The sequence below is a fragment of the Cricetulus griseus genome, assembly GCF_003668045.3.
Source record: "Cricetulus griseus strain 17A/GY chromosome 1 unlocalized genomic scaffold, alternate assembly CriGri-PICRH-1.0 chr1_0, whole genome shotgun sequence".
Classification (NCBI taxonomy): Eukaryota; Metazoa; Chordata; class Mammalia; order Rodentia; family Cricetidae; genus Cricetulus; species Cricetulus griseus.
In genome coordinates, this window is record NW_023276806.1 from 21,040,308 (window position 1) to 21,059,290 (window position 18,983).

The following is an 18,983-nucleotide window of genomic DNA, read 5'->3' on the forward strand; positions in this document are numbered from 1 at the left end:
ACATAATATGGAGCCGAACTATTTATTAACAAGGGATATAATGGATATTGAAGTCAAGCACCAAATTAAAGATCAAAGGAACCAGAGACAAAAATGAATTGTGGCATATTCACTCACCTCTCCTACTGTGGCTGCAAGCAATGCTGCAACTAACAGCTTCCATTTCCTAGGCTCTGCCTTCACTACACCATCTTTCCTCTGATAACATGAAATGCAATCCCAGACCTACCAATTTCTGATAGACTGGGGAGAAATATTACAAAGCAGGGTCCATGTAGGGGGAGCTTATAGCCCAGATCTAGTTGTAGCCCGTGTTTGAAACTTTTTAAGAATAGGGATTTTAAGTGCCTCAAACTCCCTATAAGCATCAATTTCATTTACAAAGAGTTGTGAGGGTTTTTAGTGGTTATCCAACAGTCTGTCATGCAACTGATCAACAACTGACAACTGCAATTAGTCAGCAGTTCTGTTGGGTGCTTTGACTTTGAAAAGCCAGCAGATGAGTAAATGAAGCAGACCAAACAGGATTTCCAAACTCTAAGGTGGTCCGGCTGGTCCTTTCAATTTTACCATAAGGAAACATAAATTTAAATTGCATAAGCTGAATCATCAGCATTTATATCTCAGCAACATCATTAGGAGGAGTGCCCTAACCTGCCTGGAGCATGCTCTTTAAGTTAGTCCTTGACTCAATAGTTCTCTCTACCCTCAAATGCTTCAATCAGAGCATCCCAGCCTAATCATGCACATGGCAAGTTGGCTACCTGAAGGAAAAAATGCCGGTGATTTGTTTGGAAACATATACAGCATGATCACCACACTCAAATGACTCTAATGTCAATGTTTTTCTTCCCACTTTGAAAACTTGGCTGGTCTTGAACTCAGAACTCAGAGATCCACCTGCCTCTGCCTTCCAAATGCTGAGATTAAAGGCACCCTTATCAACAAAGATGCCTCAGAGAACTTTCTGGAGCCACTACAAAGTCTGTGCTACAATGTTGTTGGCTACCACCCTCACGACACCAACAGAGGCACAGTGAAATAGTCAACTAATTAAGAATTACAAAGGAAAATATTTCAATAAGTAAATAAAATTATAAAAGTCCAGAAAGCACCAGCACAATGGATGAAAGGGACAAAAGGAAAACAAGCCATCACAGTAAAACAATGAATGAAGACCTACAACAGAAGCTGACCATAGAATGGCTTCAAATTACTCAAAATACCAATGCAGGCTAATATTGGTTAGTTATCAAGTTATCTCAAAAACCATTTAATTTCCATGTACACTTATTTACTTATTCTGACAATTTCATACACGAATATAGATATTTTCATCCCCAGTGTCCTCTCTTACCTCCCACTCCCAAAGAACAATCTGTTCTCCCAAGTCTCCCTCCTATTTTTTTTTTTTTTTTTGGTCTGCCTAATGTTTTATGACTCAATAGAATTGTCTGCATGATCATGGGGGTGGGGGGAAGCAGGATTATATACTGGAGCACAGGAAATCTCAATGGCTATAGCACCAAAGAAATGACTCCCATTTCCCTCATCCCATGTCTAACAAAGTGAGACAAGAAACCAAACAGGAAAAAAGACAACAGGACACAGCAAAGAGACCAATCCAAGTCACACAAGTCGGAAGGGAACCAGGAACACAAAACACAGCACACTAGGTAACAGAAAGCAGGAGTGATTTAGGTGAAAATGACAAGCAATGTGATTGATGAGCTATAATGCCAACATGCCCATTACATCATATTATCTAATAAACACAAGCAAAATACCAGTTCAATGGTGGAGCTCTTGCCTAGCATCCATAGGGCCCTGGGTTAAGATAACAGCAGTGCAAAATATAAACTAAAAACACACCAACTGTTGTGGTATGTCTGGCCCTGATCTTAATTTATAAATTACTCCTTCTGACCACATTAATGAAGTTTTTCCTTTCTGTTCCCCTGGCCTGTACATTTAGACCAAACAACCTAGCTCTAATCTAATCTTAAAACAAGTAAGAATGGCCCACTCCTACAGACTAGTCTCTATTATCCAAGTCTTTGCCTGGCCAATAAGACAAACAGTAATGTCCGTCCTACCTTCTCAGGACATGCTCACAAGTTTACTCACTGGCTTCTCCAAGAAGACCTATGCTACAAATTCTAGCAGCTGAAGCTAGACTACAAGTCCAAAATTATACTCAAAAAAATTTTTTTTCAAAACTTCTACCCAGCAATGGCAGCACCATATCATTATCTTACACACCATGTAGGTTTTCAGGATTTTGTTGTGGTGTTTTTGTCCCCAAAGCTAAACAGTAAGTCAGGTCTGGTGTTGCAGGCCTGTAATTCCAGAAGCTGAAAGGCGATGACAAGTTCAAGGCCAGCCAGAAGCATCTCAGACCCTGTTTCAAAATAAAAACAAAACTCAGATAGACCTCTTACCTACTCAACAAGTACCTTAGACTCAACCTCCAATTTCATTAATATTAATGTAAAACAGAGCTTGCTATTAAATAATTAGATAAATAAATGAAGGAATAAACAAGTAAATGTGGGGCTGGGAGGTGGTGGCACATGCCCTTAATCCCAACCCTTGAGCGGCAGAGGCAGGAGGTCTCTGAATTTGAAGCCAGCCTGGTCTACAAAGTGAGTTTCAAAAGTCAGGGCTACATGGGGAAACCTTGTTTCAAAACACCCCCCACCCCCAAAAAGGGGAATAAAATAAGAGGGAAGACAATACTCAAACTAATTATTTTATTCCACTAAGTAAAACCTCTGGTACCCAAGAATGGGCTATATCTGTTGAGCCATTGGCCAAAGGAATTCCTACACACTTACCTCCCACCCCAAACATTACAGGCTCTTGCCAAGGCTATTGGTTGCCCTCACAACCTACTGCTGAAGCCAACACTCAAGTCACTGAACACAAAAATCCAGCTGGTTCCTAACCAAAGCAGCACCCATACTGACTAACACCAGGGCACTGGAATGTACTCTGCATGCTATCAAAAGACCAGTGCCGGATTCAACCCACATCAAAGACACTTCTTGCAGTAGGTGAAAATCAACAGAAACCTGCAACTGGACAGTTTACAAAAAAGCTAGAAACTTGTGGAGCACCGTCCTGAACAGGACGTCCTCATTAAAGCCCTCCCAACACGGCTCAGGGAGGGAGGAAAGTGTCTTCAAGATACAACAGAATTGATGCACAAATGAACAGATGCACGCCTGAGTGTGGCAAGCATGAACAAGGTCTGCATTGTTAAGCTAGACAGGGTCTCAGCACTAACAGGGAGCAGTATACATCGGCTCCTACCACTAGCCAAGAAACTCTCTGCAACCCTTTGACAACGGGAAAATCAGTTTTCTCCAACTGAATGTCACCGGGCGTATTACTCCGGGCAGGACTCATGCCCCGGATTAGTTGACCAACACAAGACAACTCAGTGGTATTTTTGTGAAAATTTTCTTTCCTTTTGCTTTGTTTAGGCTTTTTTTTTTTGAGGGAGGATCTTTTGCTTGTTTTGATTTTCATTTTGGTGCGAGTTTTAAAGAACAAAGTTGTATGGGTAGGGAGGTGGGGAGAATCTCTGGGAAGACTAGAAGAGAGAAAAATAATCAAAACATACTGTATGAAAAGTTTAACTAAAAAATAATAAAAATCACAGGACAGTGTGGCACATGCCTTCATCCTAGTGCTCGGGAGGCAGATGCAGGCAGATCCCTGTGAGTGCGAGGACAGCCTGGTCTACAAAGTAAGTTTCAGGATTGCCAGGACTGTTACAGAGAGAACCTGTCTCAAAAATAAAAATCTATAGTAAGAAAAGAGAGGAACAACTGACACATGTCAGGATAGTAGGTAGACAGACAAGAAATAAGAATATGGAACTGGAGCGATGGCTCAGCAGTTAAGAGCACTTGCTGCTCTTCCAGAGGACCCAGGTTCAATTCCCAACACCCACATGGTGCCTCCTAACCACCTGTTATTCCAGCTCCAGGGAATCCAATGCCTTTTTCTGGCCTCCTCTGGCCCCACTCCCACACACAAAAATAAAAATAAAATACATTAAAAGGCCTTTTTAAAGTAAGCATATGATGGTAGAGTAAAAAGAAAGTTGATCTCCTTAGTGATAGGTACCAAATATATGTACATATGTATTATTACTCTAAGCCGTATGTATTTATTATGGATTTATATATAGACATATATATATATAATTTCCATTAATTTTTTAGCTCAGAGAATATCAATTTCATACACTAAATTTAAATAATTTATCCAGCCAAATTGGACCTTTGTACTTTCAAAATTAAACCAAATACAAAACACATATAACCCACATGGTAGAGACACTTCCCACCTCTGTCCTCTGACCTCAACATGACCCCCGTTAGCACATGTCCCCTCACTGAGTAAACGTAATAAATATTACTAGAAAACAAGACAAAAAGTAATATTTATACTGAATCTGGGGGAATAGGCAACAGTTCTTTTTTACAACAGTAAAAGCAAAGCCAGGCACAGTGGTGCACACCTTTAATCTCAGCACTGAAGAGGCAAAAGCATGTGGATCTCTGAGTTCTGGGCCAGTCAGAGATACAGTGAAACCTTGTCTCAAAAAGGTGGTGTGTGTGTGTGTGTGTGTGTGTGTGTGTGTGTGTGTGTGTGTGTGTGTGTGTGTGTGTGTGTGTGTGTGTGTGTGTGTGTGTGTGTGTTGTCTTAGTGGTTAAGAGTACTTGTTGCTCTTGTAGAGGATCCAGGTTCAATTTTCAGCACCCACATGGTGCTTCACAACCACCTGTAACTCCAATTCCAGACAATCCTGTTATGAGGACCACAAAGATAGATATATTTGCATATATATTAAAGGATGTTATGGGGAAAAGGACTCATGGGTACTGGACAAGGTATAACCAGTTGCAAAATCTCTCTGCTCTGCGCAAGGAAGCTGGGAACCGGCCACATGCTGCCTCAAGCCACCTGACCCAGTATTCACGACCCAAGAGAATATGAGACCTCTGCCTCTCTCATGTCTGAAGACAAGAAGCCATTCCCTAAGGCTGGTACCCCAAAGGTACTGGCAGAATAAATTCCCATAGCAGAACCCAACACCCACAGGCACCCACATACACATGACATACAGACACATATGTAAGTAATAAAATAAAAAAATGATAGCAAAAGACAGGACTTAGCCAATTACAGTCAATGTATTTAATGTTTCACATTAATTCAATTTTTATTTTATTTATTTACTTTTGTTTGAGATAGGGTCTCTCAGTTTAGCCCTGGCTGCCCTAGAACTCACTCTGCAGACCACGCTGACCTTGAACTCACAGAGATCCGCCGGCCTCTCTCCTCTGCCTCCCAAGTCCTGAGATTAAAAAGCACACTCCACCATTGCCCAGCAATATTTTTTTAAATTCACTGAAACTTTCCACTAGCAAAATATCCTAAGTGGCAAAAAAGAAGTCAGGAGAAGGGAAGTGATCACTTGATGTCTTTTGAAATCTACCTACAAAGTTCTAGACCAAGTACTAAAACAAATGACTATTACACAATGAGCTTTCTGTATTTGTGGGTTTGTTATCAACAAACTCAACAAAAGATATTCAAGGTAAGAAGCAGCTCCTATTCTAAAAATGACACAATTTTTTCATTCCCTAAACAACCCAGTATGGATCTTGTTGTGGTATTTGTGTTCTGCTAGATACATTATCCCAAGTTCATAGCAGGGTGTATTAAGTACCATGCAAATACACCACTGCCTATGAGGCATAAGCTATCTGCAAGCTATTAAAAGTCTATGCTTTAATTCAACATGGTCACGTGTGTAAGCATCGTCTTAAAGTCTGTCTGCACAAATCTTAGAGCTGAAACAAAGCCCTAGAAAGCTTATCAACACTAAGCTCCCTTTCTCAAGTTACCCTCCATGCCCAGCAGATAGCAGTGTGATGCTTACAAGCACAGCCAGAACTCGGCTGCCTTAAAGGTTTCCTCATCTGTGAATTAAGAATAACTCCACTCATCTAACAGAACTGCTGCAAGCAATAAATGAATATATATAAAATACTTACTCTGAGGCCCAACACACTAAGTTAGCAATTAATAAAGATCTGCCTCTATTAAAAATAGTCGCTACAAAAGCAAACAGTTGTTACAAACAGGCGGTGACTGAAAGGTCATTTTTTAAAAAATTACTTGCTTAGAACACTAAATCCACATTCCTGGAAATACTAGTCAGGCTTGTAGTCCACCTAAGCCTCCCATCAATTTCCATGGAATAATGTATTTTTAAAATTACAATATACAAAGAGGAACACACATTCAGAGACAACTACTTGTTTCTGACTGTAAGACAAAAAAAAATGACCTTTTTTTTTTTTTTTAGATGAAAAGCAATCCTTTCTTCTCTAGATGTGACTAGACTCTGGTAAAAACAGGAAAGTCGACAATACCTGAGCTGTGATCATAGATTTCACATTGCTTGCTAATAATGGCCAAGGACTGACAAGAATTTTCCAGCACAAGATGTGCGCATGCAGAGAGGTGCCGAACCTTGATTGAGTACAAACATTAGATCCACACAAGTGACACATATCATCTCCAATACTCCATTTAAAAATCAGGGTAAAATTAAGCTATTTGATTCCCATTTTTACCCGGACTAAGAAATTTCAATGTTCCCCACTCCCAGGAAAATTTAAACAAGACTGTATAAGCCATGCTTAATCCCACTCCTCAGTCATCTCCCTGAGAAAGACCGCACAACTCATAATGTAACAGAATCGAGTCTCCAGTGTGGCAGGGAAGGAAAAGGAGCAATGACTATTGACACGATAACTATTGCACATGTCTCCTATTATAAGAGGGCTGCTGGTACTTCTACTGACCTTTATAGTTTTAGCCTTCTAGAACAGTGGTTTTTCAACCTTCCAATGCTGTGACCCACCAATACAGTTCAAGCTGTGGTGACCCCCAGCCATGAAGTTATTGTTGTTTCTACTTCATAACTGTTATTCTACTACTCTAGGAATTACAACATAAATATGTTTCTGGTGGTCTTAGGCAACCCCTGTGAAAGGGTTTTCACCCCCCAGTTGTGAGCCACAGTCTTAGAAATTAAGTGTGTCATGAAAGTGCTATTGCTCAGGACTTTCTGTTCAATCTGGATTAAGCCAATCTGAAAAATTTTAATTGATTCTATGTAACTATGATGCATAAAGTGTATATCCACATTTCGTTTTTCTAAGTCAAACAATCACACAGATTCAGAGTATAAAGTGAAGTGAAATGTGAAATAACTAAACAAAGTTACTAATAAAATGAGTTCCTGCTGGAGAAATGGTTCAGTGGTTAAGAGCACTGGCTGCTATTCCAGAGGAAACGGTTCAATTTCCCACACGGCAACTCACAACTGTCTGTAATTCCAGGTCCAGGGGACCTGACACCCTTACACAGGCAAAACACCAATCAATGCACATTAAATGAATAAAATGAAATGAAGCATGGATTTAACTTTTAGGGCTAGAGAGACAGCTCAGTGGTTAAAAACACTGGATGTTCTTCCAGAGGACCTGAGTTCAATTCCCAACACCCATATGGCAGCTCACAACTGTCTAACTCCTGTTCCAGGGATCTGATACCCTCCCACACAGACATACATACAGGCAAAATACCAATGCACACAAAATATAAATAAATAAATTACAAAAAATGAGTTCTCAATTAAAAAAAAAAATTGTCAATCTGCTTACCAATAAACAGCTTTTCGGTTGATACATTTTATAACTTTTAGTGCTTTTCCTTGTTTTTTTTTTAAGCTTTTCACACATATATTTACTTATTTATTTCTCTATGTGTGTGCACTTGCCTTGGTGTGGACTTGGAGATCAGAGGACAATTTGCAAGAGGTCCTGTTTGCAACCTGAGGGTTCTAGTCTCCAACTCAGACCCTCAAGTTTGGCAGCAAACACCCTTGCCCCTAAGCTATCTATCTCAGTGGACCTTTTCTCTTAGACTTTATTTTGCTTTAAGACAAGGTATGACATGTAGGCCAGGCTGTGCTCCAATTCACAGTTCTCTTGCCTCCACTTCTGAGTGAGTCCTCAGGTTACAGGCATGCACCACCACAGCTGGCTTCTCCATGTTTGCCAGTCTTATTTTAAAAGCAAGGCTAAGTATAAAGAGAGGAAATATCTGGACTAGGTGTGATGTTGTGCACCTGTATATATCCCAATGCTAAAAAGGCAGAACTCCCAGCTTTGATCTATGGAGTTCCAAGACAGACAGACAGACAGACAGACAGACAGACAGACAGACACAAGTTCCAGACCTACACACAGACACACAAAAAAACACATTTTTTAAATAACAGGAAAAACAGCAGAAGAAAAGTAAGCTATCTAAAAGGAAGAACCCATAGAATACCATCAAGGACATGGTCTACCATTTTCACTAAGTCTAATTTTGACTTTCCTCAATTCCAAACTAAGAGGAGCAACCATTTTCCACAGGTTCTGTAAAGCAATATATTTCCCCTTTGAACGTCTCAATCTCTATCTGTAAGCCATTACTTGCATAACTAACCTCAAACACTGATTGAAAATGACTGATCATTCGAGGGGCGTTGGTGACGAACACCTTTAATCCCAGCACTCGGAAGGCAGAGGCAGGTGGATCTCTGTGAGTTCGAGGCCAGCCTGGTCTCCAGAGTGATTGCCAGGATAGGAACCAAAGCTACACAGAGAAACCCTGTCTAGAAAAACAAACAAAAAAGAAAATGATCATTTATGGATTTTCCATAGATTACTGGAAATACTGACAAATACTTATAAAAGGTTGGATATGTAAGGAGAGAAGTATCACCTACTCATGACTAAGTAAGTTGCTCTCAACTTTCCTAATCCTGCAACCCTTTAATACAGTTCCTCATGCTGTGGTGACCCCAACCATAACATTACTTTTGATGCTACTTCATAATTGTGATTTTGCTTTTATGAGTAGAAATGTAAATACCTGTGTTTTCAGATGTTCTTAGCTGACCCCTGTTGAAAGGGTTGTTAATCCCCCAAAAGGGGTCAGGACTACAAGCTGAGAACCACACTGCTCCAGGTGCTTACAATTCAACACACTACAAAAAAAAAAAAAACTAAAGAAACACACACAGCAATAACCAAGTAAGACTTTTACAAGCTTTAACACAGTTCCTCAACTGCAGTCCAATAGTAAAATATAACAGCTGCTTTAAAAAAAATAAAAAGATCTGAAACTGAAGAAGCACCAGCGTAGTTTAGTAGCAGAATGAACTTAGTGTACACCAGGCTCTGAGCTGAAAATCAAGCACCAAAACCAAATCTGTTGTTGTTGTTTATTTGCTTTGTTTTTCAGGAGAGGGTTTCTCTGTGTAGCCCTGGCTGTCCTGGAACTCAAAATCCACCTGCCTCTGCTTCCAAAGTGCTGGGATTAAAGGCATGCACCACCAAGGCTGGGCTCCAAAAGCAAATCTCAAAAATATTAAAAATACCATGAGTAGTCTAAAGGCAGGGGTGTTACAAAAAGAAAAACAAGTACCTCAATGCCACTCTGCACACTATCTCCAACTAGCTTCAATGCAACTTTCACAACAGAGTTATCACTAGGAATATTTCAACTCTGACCCAAACCAGGCTCCTAAGGAACAAGTACAGACCACATTTTGTACAACTCTGTATTCTAAACCTCACTTGGTACCCCACCTTAAACATATCAACAACTCAGAACTGACTTAGAACAAACTCTAAAGACACTAAGTTGTGGTTTTAACACAATCCAAGACTTGAATGTAACTGAAATATCATAGAACATATTACTGTTTTATTGCTTAGGGTCTTTTTCAGTTTTGCCTCTATTACTGCCCATACTATTTTCCCCTAATACTGGTAGAGAAAAGTATAAGACTCAGAAGTAGATACCAGAACTTGTCAAGAGAGTTTACGTTAAATTTAAATGCTTCCCTCTTGTTCTTACATAATACTGATATTCTAAAGTCAGTTAACTTCACTAACAACTTATGAGGCAGTTTTGCAGACAACCAAATTGCCAGGAAAACTGATGCCAATAAAGAACAAGTAAATCACGCCAAAAAGAAAAAAAAAGTTGCCTTGAATTCTGCCAAGATAAGTTTGTTTTGCAAACTAATCAAAATTCTTCAGTCCATAGGTGAGTTTTTAAAATTTTAAAAATATCTGGCCAAGGTAGTCTACAAGCGTTCCTGTGTCAAAGGTTTCTTCTGGTTGCTAGTCTACACCTTTAACCACCTGAGATCTTAATCACACAGGTGTGACATTTCTTAAAAAAATAATCTGGGATGCATGGCCAGTGACCCAGCTGTTGGTAAACCCAAAGCATGACCAAAAAAAAAAAAAAAAACATAAAAAACCACTCTTCTGCCTTCGGGGTAGCTACCAACACGTTGCTCGGTGAGCATCTTGCTTCAATCAATTTCGGAATAGTGCTTTAATGAAGAGGAAAGCAGTGTAGGGTGGGAAGGAGGGAAAAAAAAAAAAAAATCAAACGTTAAAGCAGTACTGAGAGGCCGGACTCCAAACGCTGTCCTCCGACTTCCACATGCGAGCCAGACACGCGCTGCTGCCCTCGTGCTTGTTTTTTGTTTTGTTTTAATTTAAGGAAAGACAATCTCGAAAGTTTCTATTTCCAATATTAGTGTGTTCGTTGGGGATCTTCCAGACGGTCACGTCGCCTCAGAGCAGAAGAATCTACAGAGTCGTAGGGTCGGAGGCGTGCGCGCTGCGCCCAGAGAGATGAATGAATGGAAGCCCGGCCCGGCGCGTGTGAATCGCAGGTCTCCGGCCGGGTGGCCGACCCGCGGCGGCGGCGGCGGCGGCGATCTGCAGGCCTCGCTCCTCCCCCTCCTCTCCTCCATGACAGCCCAGTCCCGGTGTGGAGGGGCCGGGACAATGTGGTCACCTCGGCCGGCCCCCTCCCCCGGCCCCGAGAGGTGCGCGGCGCGGCCCCAGGGCGTCCTCCCCACTGCACCCCGCAGCTCGGCGGCTCTCCCTCCGCCGCGCCCGCCCCTCTCTCGCTCCCGCCCGCCCGGCTCCGCGCGCCCACCGGCTCCGCCAACCCACCCCTCCTCCTCCCTCCTCCTCCTCCCCGCGGCTCGTGCGAGCGCGGCCCGCACGAGGATCCCGGCGGCGGGGGAGGCGCAGCTGCCCCAGGCTCCCTCGGGCTGCTCCGGGCCGGTTCACCGCCCGCCCGCCCACCCCTCCGAGCACCGTGCCCGCTCCGAGCCCGCCCCGCGGCCCCGGACCCGCGCCGCCCGCCCGCCCGCCCGAGCCGCCCGCCCGCCCCCCGAGCCGCCCTCCGCCGGCCGCAGCTCGGGCCGCGCGGCGCCCCTCCCCCACCGCCCCGGTGCCCGGGCCCCCCGCACGGCGTGTGCGCTCCACGCTGCCGCCGCCAGCCTCCCGGCGCCCGGGCTGCCCGCGGAAGGTCAGGCCGGGGGGACGGGGGCCGGGCACGGCCGGCGGCGGCGTGCGCGCCGGGAACGCCGCCCCGCGGGGAGTCCCTGAGCGGAGGGAGCCGGAGCGCGGGGACCTCGGGGGTGGGGGCCGAAGGCAATACTCACCGGTTCCACAGTCGCCATCTTAGATCGATCTGATCGCACAACCGCTCCTGAAGGGGGGGCGAGAGGAAAAAAATGAGATTCAAACCGGATTGGCCGGCTCCTGCCCACGTGACGGACGCGTCCGTTTGGCCCTGGCGGCGCCTGCGCAAGACTGCAGCTGCGTGGGGACCGAGAGGCTTCTGGGAAGTGGAGTCTCTCTCTCTCTCTCTCCCCCTCTCTCTCTCTCCCTCTCTTTTTTTTTTTTTTTTTTTTCTTAAGGCGAAGAAGTTTTTTTTTTTTTCTCTTTAAAAAAAAAAAAGAAAACTGATCACGTGGTCGCTGGCGAGGGTGCGCGGCTCCCGGCGCCGCGGTGCTGGCGGCAGAGTAGGTTTCAGGCCTCTGCGGTGCGGCGTGCAGGGCTGCGGTCGCAGTCACTGCGGGGCATTCCTGCTGTGCCCTTTGTCGCCCGGTCCTCCCATCTCTCCTGCAAGGTTGGGAACTGCGGGCTCAGCACACGCGGGAAGGCTGCATGGGCTTGGCTAGCTGAGGTTCTAGGACAAGTTGCTTGTGTGTGTTTTTACTTAGTTTTCCGTTCGCCTCCCACCATTTTCTCCTGGTCTCCGAAAGAGGCGGCGATGGAGAGTCGTTGACGCGGCCTGCGTTCTCCCCGTCCCCGAGAGCCACTACCGCGGGTGGTCGCTGGTTTCCATCGCCGCGGCCCCAGCGGGTGGGCGGGCTAGCCCACGGTACCCACTCGCTCGCTCGCTCGCTCGCTCGCCCGCCCGGGGCAGGAGGGGGGGCGGCGCTGACTGCACGCGTCGGCTTTTCCCGTTCCCAGGCCTGAGGTGAATGCGTCAGGGTTGGATCTTGCTGGACGTCAAAAGTTGGCAAGTTCTGTCCAATCGGTTCCAGTATTCTGCTTGGACGTGAACGGAAATAGCCTACGTCCAGGTGCCAGCCAGGGAAGCCACTCGGGGCTCCGCTGACTCAGCCCTGGACTGAAGGTCAGGAGTCGTTAAGCCGGGTCAACTATGACTCTTGACGTTGACTCATGCTCCTCGGGCGAGTGACTTAATCGCTCGGTGCCTCAGCTTTTTCATTTGTGAACCAGAGATGATAATACACTTACCTCACAAGGGTGTGCTGTGGGGAAGGACTGTAACCAGCTTTGGAAACGCTTCGGAACCCAGATGCCAGCAGCAAGCGCGCGTGCCTGCCCGAGGACCAGCTGCCTCCGCCTCCGCCTCCGCCGCGGCTTCAACAGGGCCTCCCCGTAGCCCAGGCTAGCCTCGAGCTTGCGGAGTAGGGGAGGGTGGCCTTGAACTGTAGGTCTTCCTGCTCCACCTTCCCCCAGAGCACTGGGAGTGCTGGCGCGCGCCGGGGTGGGGGTGGGGACTTGCAGCCCTAGGGATGGAACCCTAGGCGCTCTACCAGCTGAGCTACATCTCCAACCCTTAACAGTGTTTTACATTTTTTTTTTACCCCTCGTCTTCGACTTTGTTACATTGCCACGGACATCCTCGCAGTTTTGAAGTTTCAACATTTTTTTTTTCTTTTTCTTTACGGATGTAGCTGCTCTCAACGGAAGCTTTATATTCAGGAAAATACGTTCCTAACAACTCTCCTCAAACAGAAGTTTGTCCCCACGCTGGCAGGCTGTTTTCTGCTACGTTACTGGGCTATCGTTTCTCAAGACAGTGTTGAGTAAAGGTTCTAACGAGGAAGACAGGATCTCCTGTTGCTGTTTCCACGCTGCTTAAGAACGCTAGCACCAGGAAAAGCAGCACAGGCAAGCTATCTGTGCCGGCCTCCCAATGGTGTTGCTGTTGTCCGGAGCTGTGTCATAGCTATTATTGAGTACATAATGGATGCTTGGGTTGACTAACACATAATTGAGGCTGTATAAGAACTCAAAGCCAATTGCCTGTTCATGTTTTTTGTTTTGTTTTGTTTTTAACCAGGATGGCAGAAGTGATTTAAACGCCAACTTTTTTGTCAGCACCAGTAGATTCTAAAGTAGATACAATTCTGCAAACTAAACAGGTGAATTTCTCCACACAAATCTGTTACACTAACCAAAGTTTATTTTCTGTTGTTGGTAAAATGGTTTATGGTTCACTTTGGTGAAAAGACCCCATAGGGTTCCGGCAGTATAGCTCTTAGAGTGCTCACCCAGCTGTCAGAAAGTCCTGTTTTTAGATCCCCAACACCACATGGACCCAACATTCTCGGGGATCAGGACTTCAAATTCAGCTTCCTAGCAGGTTCCAGGCCAACCAAGGCAACATGAGAATCTCAACCCAAGGAAAGAAAAGACAAACAGCTTATATATCCTGGTTTTGGTTTTAGGGTTTTTGTTTGTTGGGTTTTTTGTTGTTTTTCGAGATAAGGTCTCTCTGTGTAGCTTTGAAGCCTGTCCTGGAATTCGCTCCGTAGACCAGGCTGGCCTTGAACTAAAAAGGCGTGCGCCACCACACAAATAACAGCAAAAAATCCATTGCTAAGAAAATATCCCAATGAGCCCCATAGCCACTGATAGAAAACTTTTGTTTTAAATAGCTTTTTATTTGTTTTTTTGTTTGTTTGTTTGTTTTTGGTTTTTTTTGGTTTTCGAAACAGGGTTTCTCTGTGTAGCTTTGGAGTCTATCCTGGCACTCGCTCTGGAGACCAGGCTGGCCTCGAATTCACAGAGATCCGTCTGCCTCTACCTCCCGAGTGCTGGGATTAAAGGCGTGCGCCCGGCTTTATTTGTATCATTTTTTTTCCTTCAACCTTCCTCCTGTTTTGTCAATCAAAACTCATATTTGGGGCTAGAGTATAGCTCAGAGATAGAATGTTTGTCCAGTTGCTTAAGACTCTGGATTCAATTCACAGTACCCCTGTCCTCCCCTTCTCAAAAAAAAAAAAAAAATGACTTGTGCCTTTACAGTACTCATGTCTGTCTCATTCTTTATAGTTTCGTTGATCTCCATATTTGTATATGACTTGTTGCATTTAATATTTCAGATGTGTTTGCCTAGTATCAACACTAAGATCCCATCGTGTCAAATATATGGTGACCAGGTTTTATATGTTAGGATTATTTGTATGTAATTGATTTAGTTTTGCTTGTTTGTCAAGTCAGAGTGTTGTTGCTATGTTGTCCACAGTGGTCTTTAACTCATAGACTCAAAGCATCTTCCCATGTCATCCTCCCAAGAAGCTGGGACTAAAGGCACAGATAGGCAGCTGCGCCCATCTCTGTGCTAACCTTAAATGTGCACAACAGAATATAGTATGTCTTATCTACTTAAAAAAAAATGTGCTGGGCCCACGCCTTTAATCCTAGCACTCGGGAGGCAGAAGCAGGCAGATTTCTGTGAGTTAGAGGCCAGCCTGGTCTACAAAGCTACACAGAGAAACCCTGTCTCAGAAAAAAAAAAAAAAATGCATTTGTCACCTTGCTACCATATCAACGTTTGTATTAAAGAAAACAAATGTATAATTTTAAATCAGAGTTATGAGTGAGAGGTGATGTTATTGTAATGCTGTTCTATATGATGGGTTGTTTTTACTTAAGCATACTTTAGAACATTCCATAGACATCCATAGTTCCTGATAAGCACTAAGCAGCCATTTTTCTTAAGTAAGCTTTGAGACAGAAGCCATGAAGTTGTGTAATCAAATAAATTACCTCAGTGTTGTAAGCTGAACAGTATCTAGAAAGAATCTAAATCAATGTGTAGCCACATCTTTGCTTCATTCACTCTTCCTCAAGACAGTACTGCCTTTGCTGTAATTTATACTCTAGTTTTCTTATTGTAATTTTCCTTCAGGAAAGATTCAACAACATAGTATCTTCTACATGCAAATTAGCCTTAGAAAGTATTCTGTAGCTAAGAACATCTAGGGTGGGGTCAAGCTCTTGTACCACAACCCCTGTTGCTCACTGTGTTGACCATGGACAGATGTTTTAGTCAGTCTGTCCCTCATTCTTCTCATGAATTAGATGGGGAAATAATAATCTTTTATTTGGTTACAGTGAGGAATACTATTTCATGTAGTGTGTTTGGAATAGTTTTTAGAGCACAACAAACATTCCATTTTACTAATCATTAGAGTAATAAAATATTACATTGATATAAATTTCTTTTTCTTTGTCGTATACTAGACAAGTGCTCCACCACTCAACTATACACTGTCCTCTTTTTTTCTAAGACAAGGTCTCACTAAGTACCCAGGCTGGCCTTGATCTCACAGTGTAGCACAGGCAGAACTTGAATTTTCACTACTCTGTTATCAACCTTCCATGTAGGTGGCATTATAGATCTTTGCCACCAGGCCAGGCTTCTTCCTTTTTTTTTTTTTTTTTTCTGTTGCTACTGCTGCTGTTTTTAAGACAGAGACTCGCTGTATAGCCCACGAGAAATGGAACTGCCTAGTAATCCTTCATCTGTTTCCTGAGTACTAAGTGAAACTGAGTGTGTGCCACCATACCTGGCAACATAAATTTATTGTTTCTTCTCTTTTAGTAAAATGTAATGTGTTTAAGAATTCCTTTGTCAGGGGCTGGAGAGATGGCTCAGAGGTTAAGAGCACTGCCTGTTCTTCCAGAGGACCTGAGTTCAATTCCCAGCAGCCACATGGTGGCTCACAGACATCTATAATGAGATCTGATGCTTTCTTCTGGTGTGCAAGCATGTGTGCAGATAGAATACTGTATACATAAGTAAATATTAAAAAGAATTCCTTTGTCAGGAACCTGCATAAGACCAAACCAGGCCCCCTGAATGTGGGTGTCATCTGTGGGGCCACTGGCAGTGGCACCGGTATTTGTCCCTAGGGCATGAACTGGCTTTTTGGAGCCCATTCCCTTTGGAGGGATGCCTGCTCAGCCCCGATACAGAGGGGGAGGGCCTCAGTCCTGCCCCAAATGATGTGACAGACTTCAATGGTTCTCTGAGGAGTGGATGAGGGGTGGGATGGGGAAATGGTGGGGGGAGTGCGAGGACCGGAGGGAGAGGGAACTGGGATTGGTATGTAAAATAAGACTTTTTAAAATAAAAAAAAAATTACCTTGTCTCAAGAAAAAAACTGCTGCTTATTGACTTTTTAGGCTATTTCAGGCTTACGAAAACTAAAAAGTCAGCTAACATGGATTGGTCTCCTGTAACATGCCAAGTGTTTTTCATATGCATTACTTCATTTGACTTCTTTAAAAGTGTGAGCGAAACACATCATTCCTATTGGTGGTTGTTTAATATAAGCAGAGGGATTGCCATTAAATGACATGTTGAAGTCCACAGATACAGTGATGGAATCAAACCGTTTTCTCCATTCCCGGGGTTCATACTTTCACAACATAGTTGCTTCCCTCTGATTGAGTCTTCCAGATGATGCTTATTTTTCTTTAAAATGTTTTAAATTGTTTTTAATGTGTTCTGTATAAGATGGGCAGGGGCAGTGATGGGGGCAGGGAATGAATGTGGAGCCCAGAGGACAACACAGTGGACTCTGTTCTCTCTTCAAGCATGTGTGTTCAGAGTCCAACTCAGGCCGTCAGGCTCACTCAGCAAGCATCTTTACCCACTGAGCCTTCCCCTGGGCTCTCTTCAAAGCCCTTCTAATTACAAGTTGGTTTACAGGCCTGACAAGAAAGCATCCAAGAGGTACTAAATGGGAACTATGTGATCAGTTAAGGCTATTTAAAGTCACATGAAGTATAGGCACTTCCTGGATCTTAAAATCTGGTTGGTATACCAAGTCATGAGGCATAAATAATTCAGTGCCCGTATAAAGAAGTGTGACTAAGAAGCAAGAGGACGAAGCTAACGAGCACCACGAGGCACCCTCATGAGTGGCACAGTCATGGAATTGCTTCCCTCATTTCATTCAAGCTTCTGCCCCAAGTCATCTGAGAGATGCTGTCCTGACTCACCCCTGTAAACTAGCTTCCCCATTACTCTGTCCCAATCGTGCTTTATTTCCCCCTTACCCTAAGCTCGGCATCACACCAAACATTCTTTAATCATTGATTGCCTCTGCCATGAAGATACTGGCTCCTTGATGATCAGTGGGCACAGAGTAATAAGTATTTAAAGGAAACTCAAAAGTCCTTTTTCTTAGCCAGGCATTGGTGTGCACGCCTTTAATCCCAGCACTCAGGAGGCAGAGGCAGGTGGATCTCTGTGAGTTCCAGGCCAGCCTGGTCTCCAGAGCGAGTGCCAGGATAGGCTCCAAAGCTACACAGAGAAACCCTGTCTCGAAAAACCAAAAAAAAAAAAAAAAAAAAAAAAAAAAAGTCAGTTTTCTTAAAAAGCCCAGACTTAGACTTAGGCCTAATAAAGTAGCTATCAGGAAAAATGCTTAAATGTATGTCAGCTGAGCCATTTGTGTGGGTTCCTCATTCAAACCAGCAATCTGAGGCAGGTATGCCTGGTTGTTTGAGGTGGCCACTCTTAGCAGGTCTAAGAGATTGACCAGATTGTTAATTGGACTGCATAATGAAGGCCACACTCCAAAACAATGAGAAAAGAAATAACCTGTGGGAAATGTGAAAAATTCATGTAAGTAGTATATTAGGCTAACAATAAGGTTAAATAAATGTAATTACTTTATTCTATTGACACCTGAGTATAGACCAGACATGGAGACTTAATAATTATGAAAGTTTGGTCTCAGCTTAGGCTTATTTCTAACTAGCTTTTTTTTTTTTCTCCAGATAGGGTTTCTTTGTGTAGCCCTGGCTGTTCTGGAACTATCTGTCGACTAGGCTGGCCTAGAACTCACAGAGATCTGCCTGCCTCTGCCTCCCAAATGCTGTGATTAAAGATATTCATCACCACTGCCCAACTCTAACTAGGTCTCATAAGTTAACAACCTGTATTTTTTAATCTACATTCTTCCATGGCTCATTACCTCATCTCTCTGTACTGCCCATCCTGCTTCCTCTGCATCTGGCTGGTGACTCCCCCTTCCTTATTCCAAGCGTCTTCTCTCTCTGGCAGTCCTGCCTATACCTCTTGCCTAGCTATAGGACATTTAGCTTTTCATTAAACCAATCACAGTGACAAATCTTCACCCAGTATAAAGGAATATTCTACAGCATTTCCCCCTTCTGTCTAAGTAAAAAAGAAAGGTTTTAACTCTAACACAGTAAATCTATATACAGTAAAACCGATTATCAGGTAAGAATTACATTTATAATGTCCAGTCCATTTGCATTTGGCAAACTTATCCTTAGTCCAAAGTGTTTGGTTTTTTTTGGGTTTTGGGTTTTTGGTTTTCTTGTTGTTTTTGGTTTTTTGAGACAGGGTTCTCTGTGCCTTTGGAGGCTGTCCTGGAACTATCTCTTGTAGATCAGACTGGTCTCTGATGGGGAATGTACTTCTGTGTATGT

At 43.7% G+C, this 18,983-nt stretch overlaps 1 protein-coding gene and 1 non-coding gene across 5 annotated transcripts in view; both read right to left on the bottom strand.

Annotated features, from left to right (window-relative positions):
- The window catches only part of Eif4e (eukaryotic translation initiation factor 4E), a 33,430-nt gene extending 21,319 nt beyond the window's left edge, over positions 1-12,111 (bottom strand). The window contains exons 1-2 of one of the 4 annotated variants that reach the window (XM_027395822.2): positions 11,938-12,111; positions 11,627-11,673 (exon numbers count right to left, since the gene is read on the bottom strand). In XM_027395822.2, the coding sequence (XP_027251623.1) occupies positions 11,627-11,644 (18 nt within the window). In that variant the 5' untranslated portion in view covers positions 11,645-11,673; positions 11,938-12,111. Of the gene's footprint in view, positions 1-2,262; positions 2,283-8,589; positions 8,635-9,018; positions 9,037-11,626; positions 11,674-11,937 lie in introns of those variants that run through there. The other 3 variants (XM_035450384.1, XM_035450383.1, XM_027395821.2) reach the window with 3 other exon arrangements.
- Positions 12,112-12,535: 424 nt separating this feature from the next.
- Positions 12,536-12,615, bottom strand: Mir1956 (microRNA mir-1956). Its single transcript, NR_105160.1, has one exon. It is a non-coding gene; the product is annotated as a microRNA mir-1956 (primary transcript).
- Positions 12,616-18,983: the final 6,368 nt, after the last annotated feature.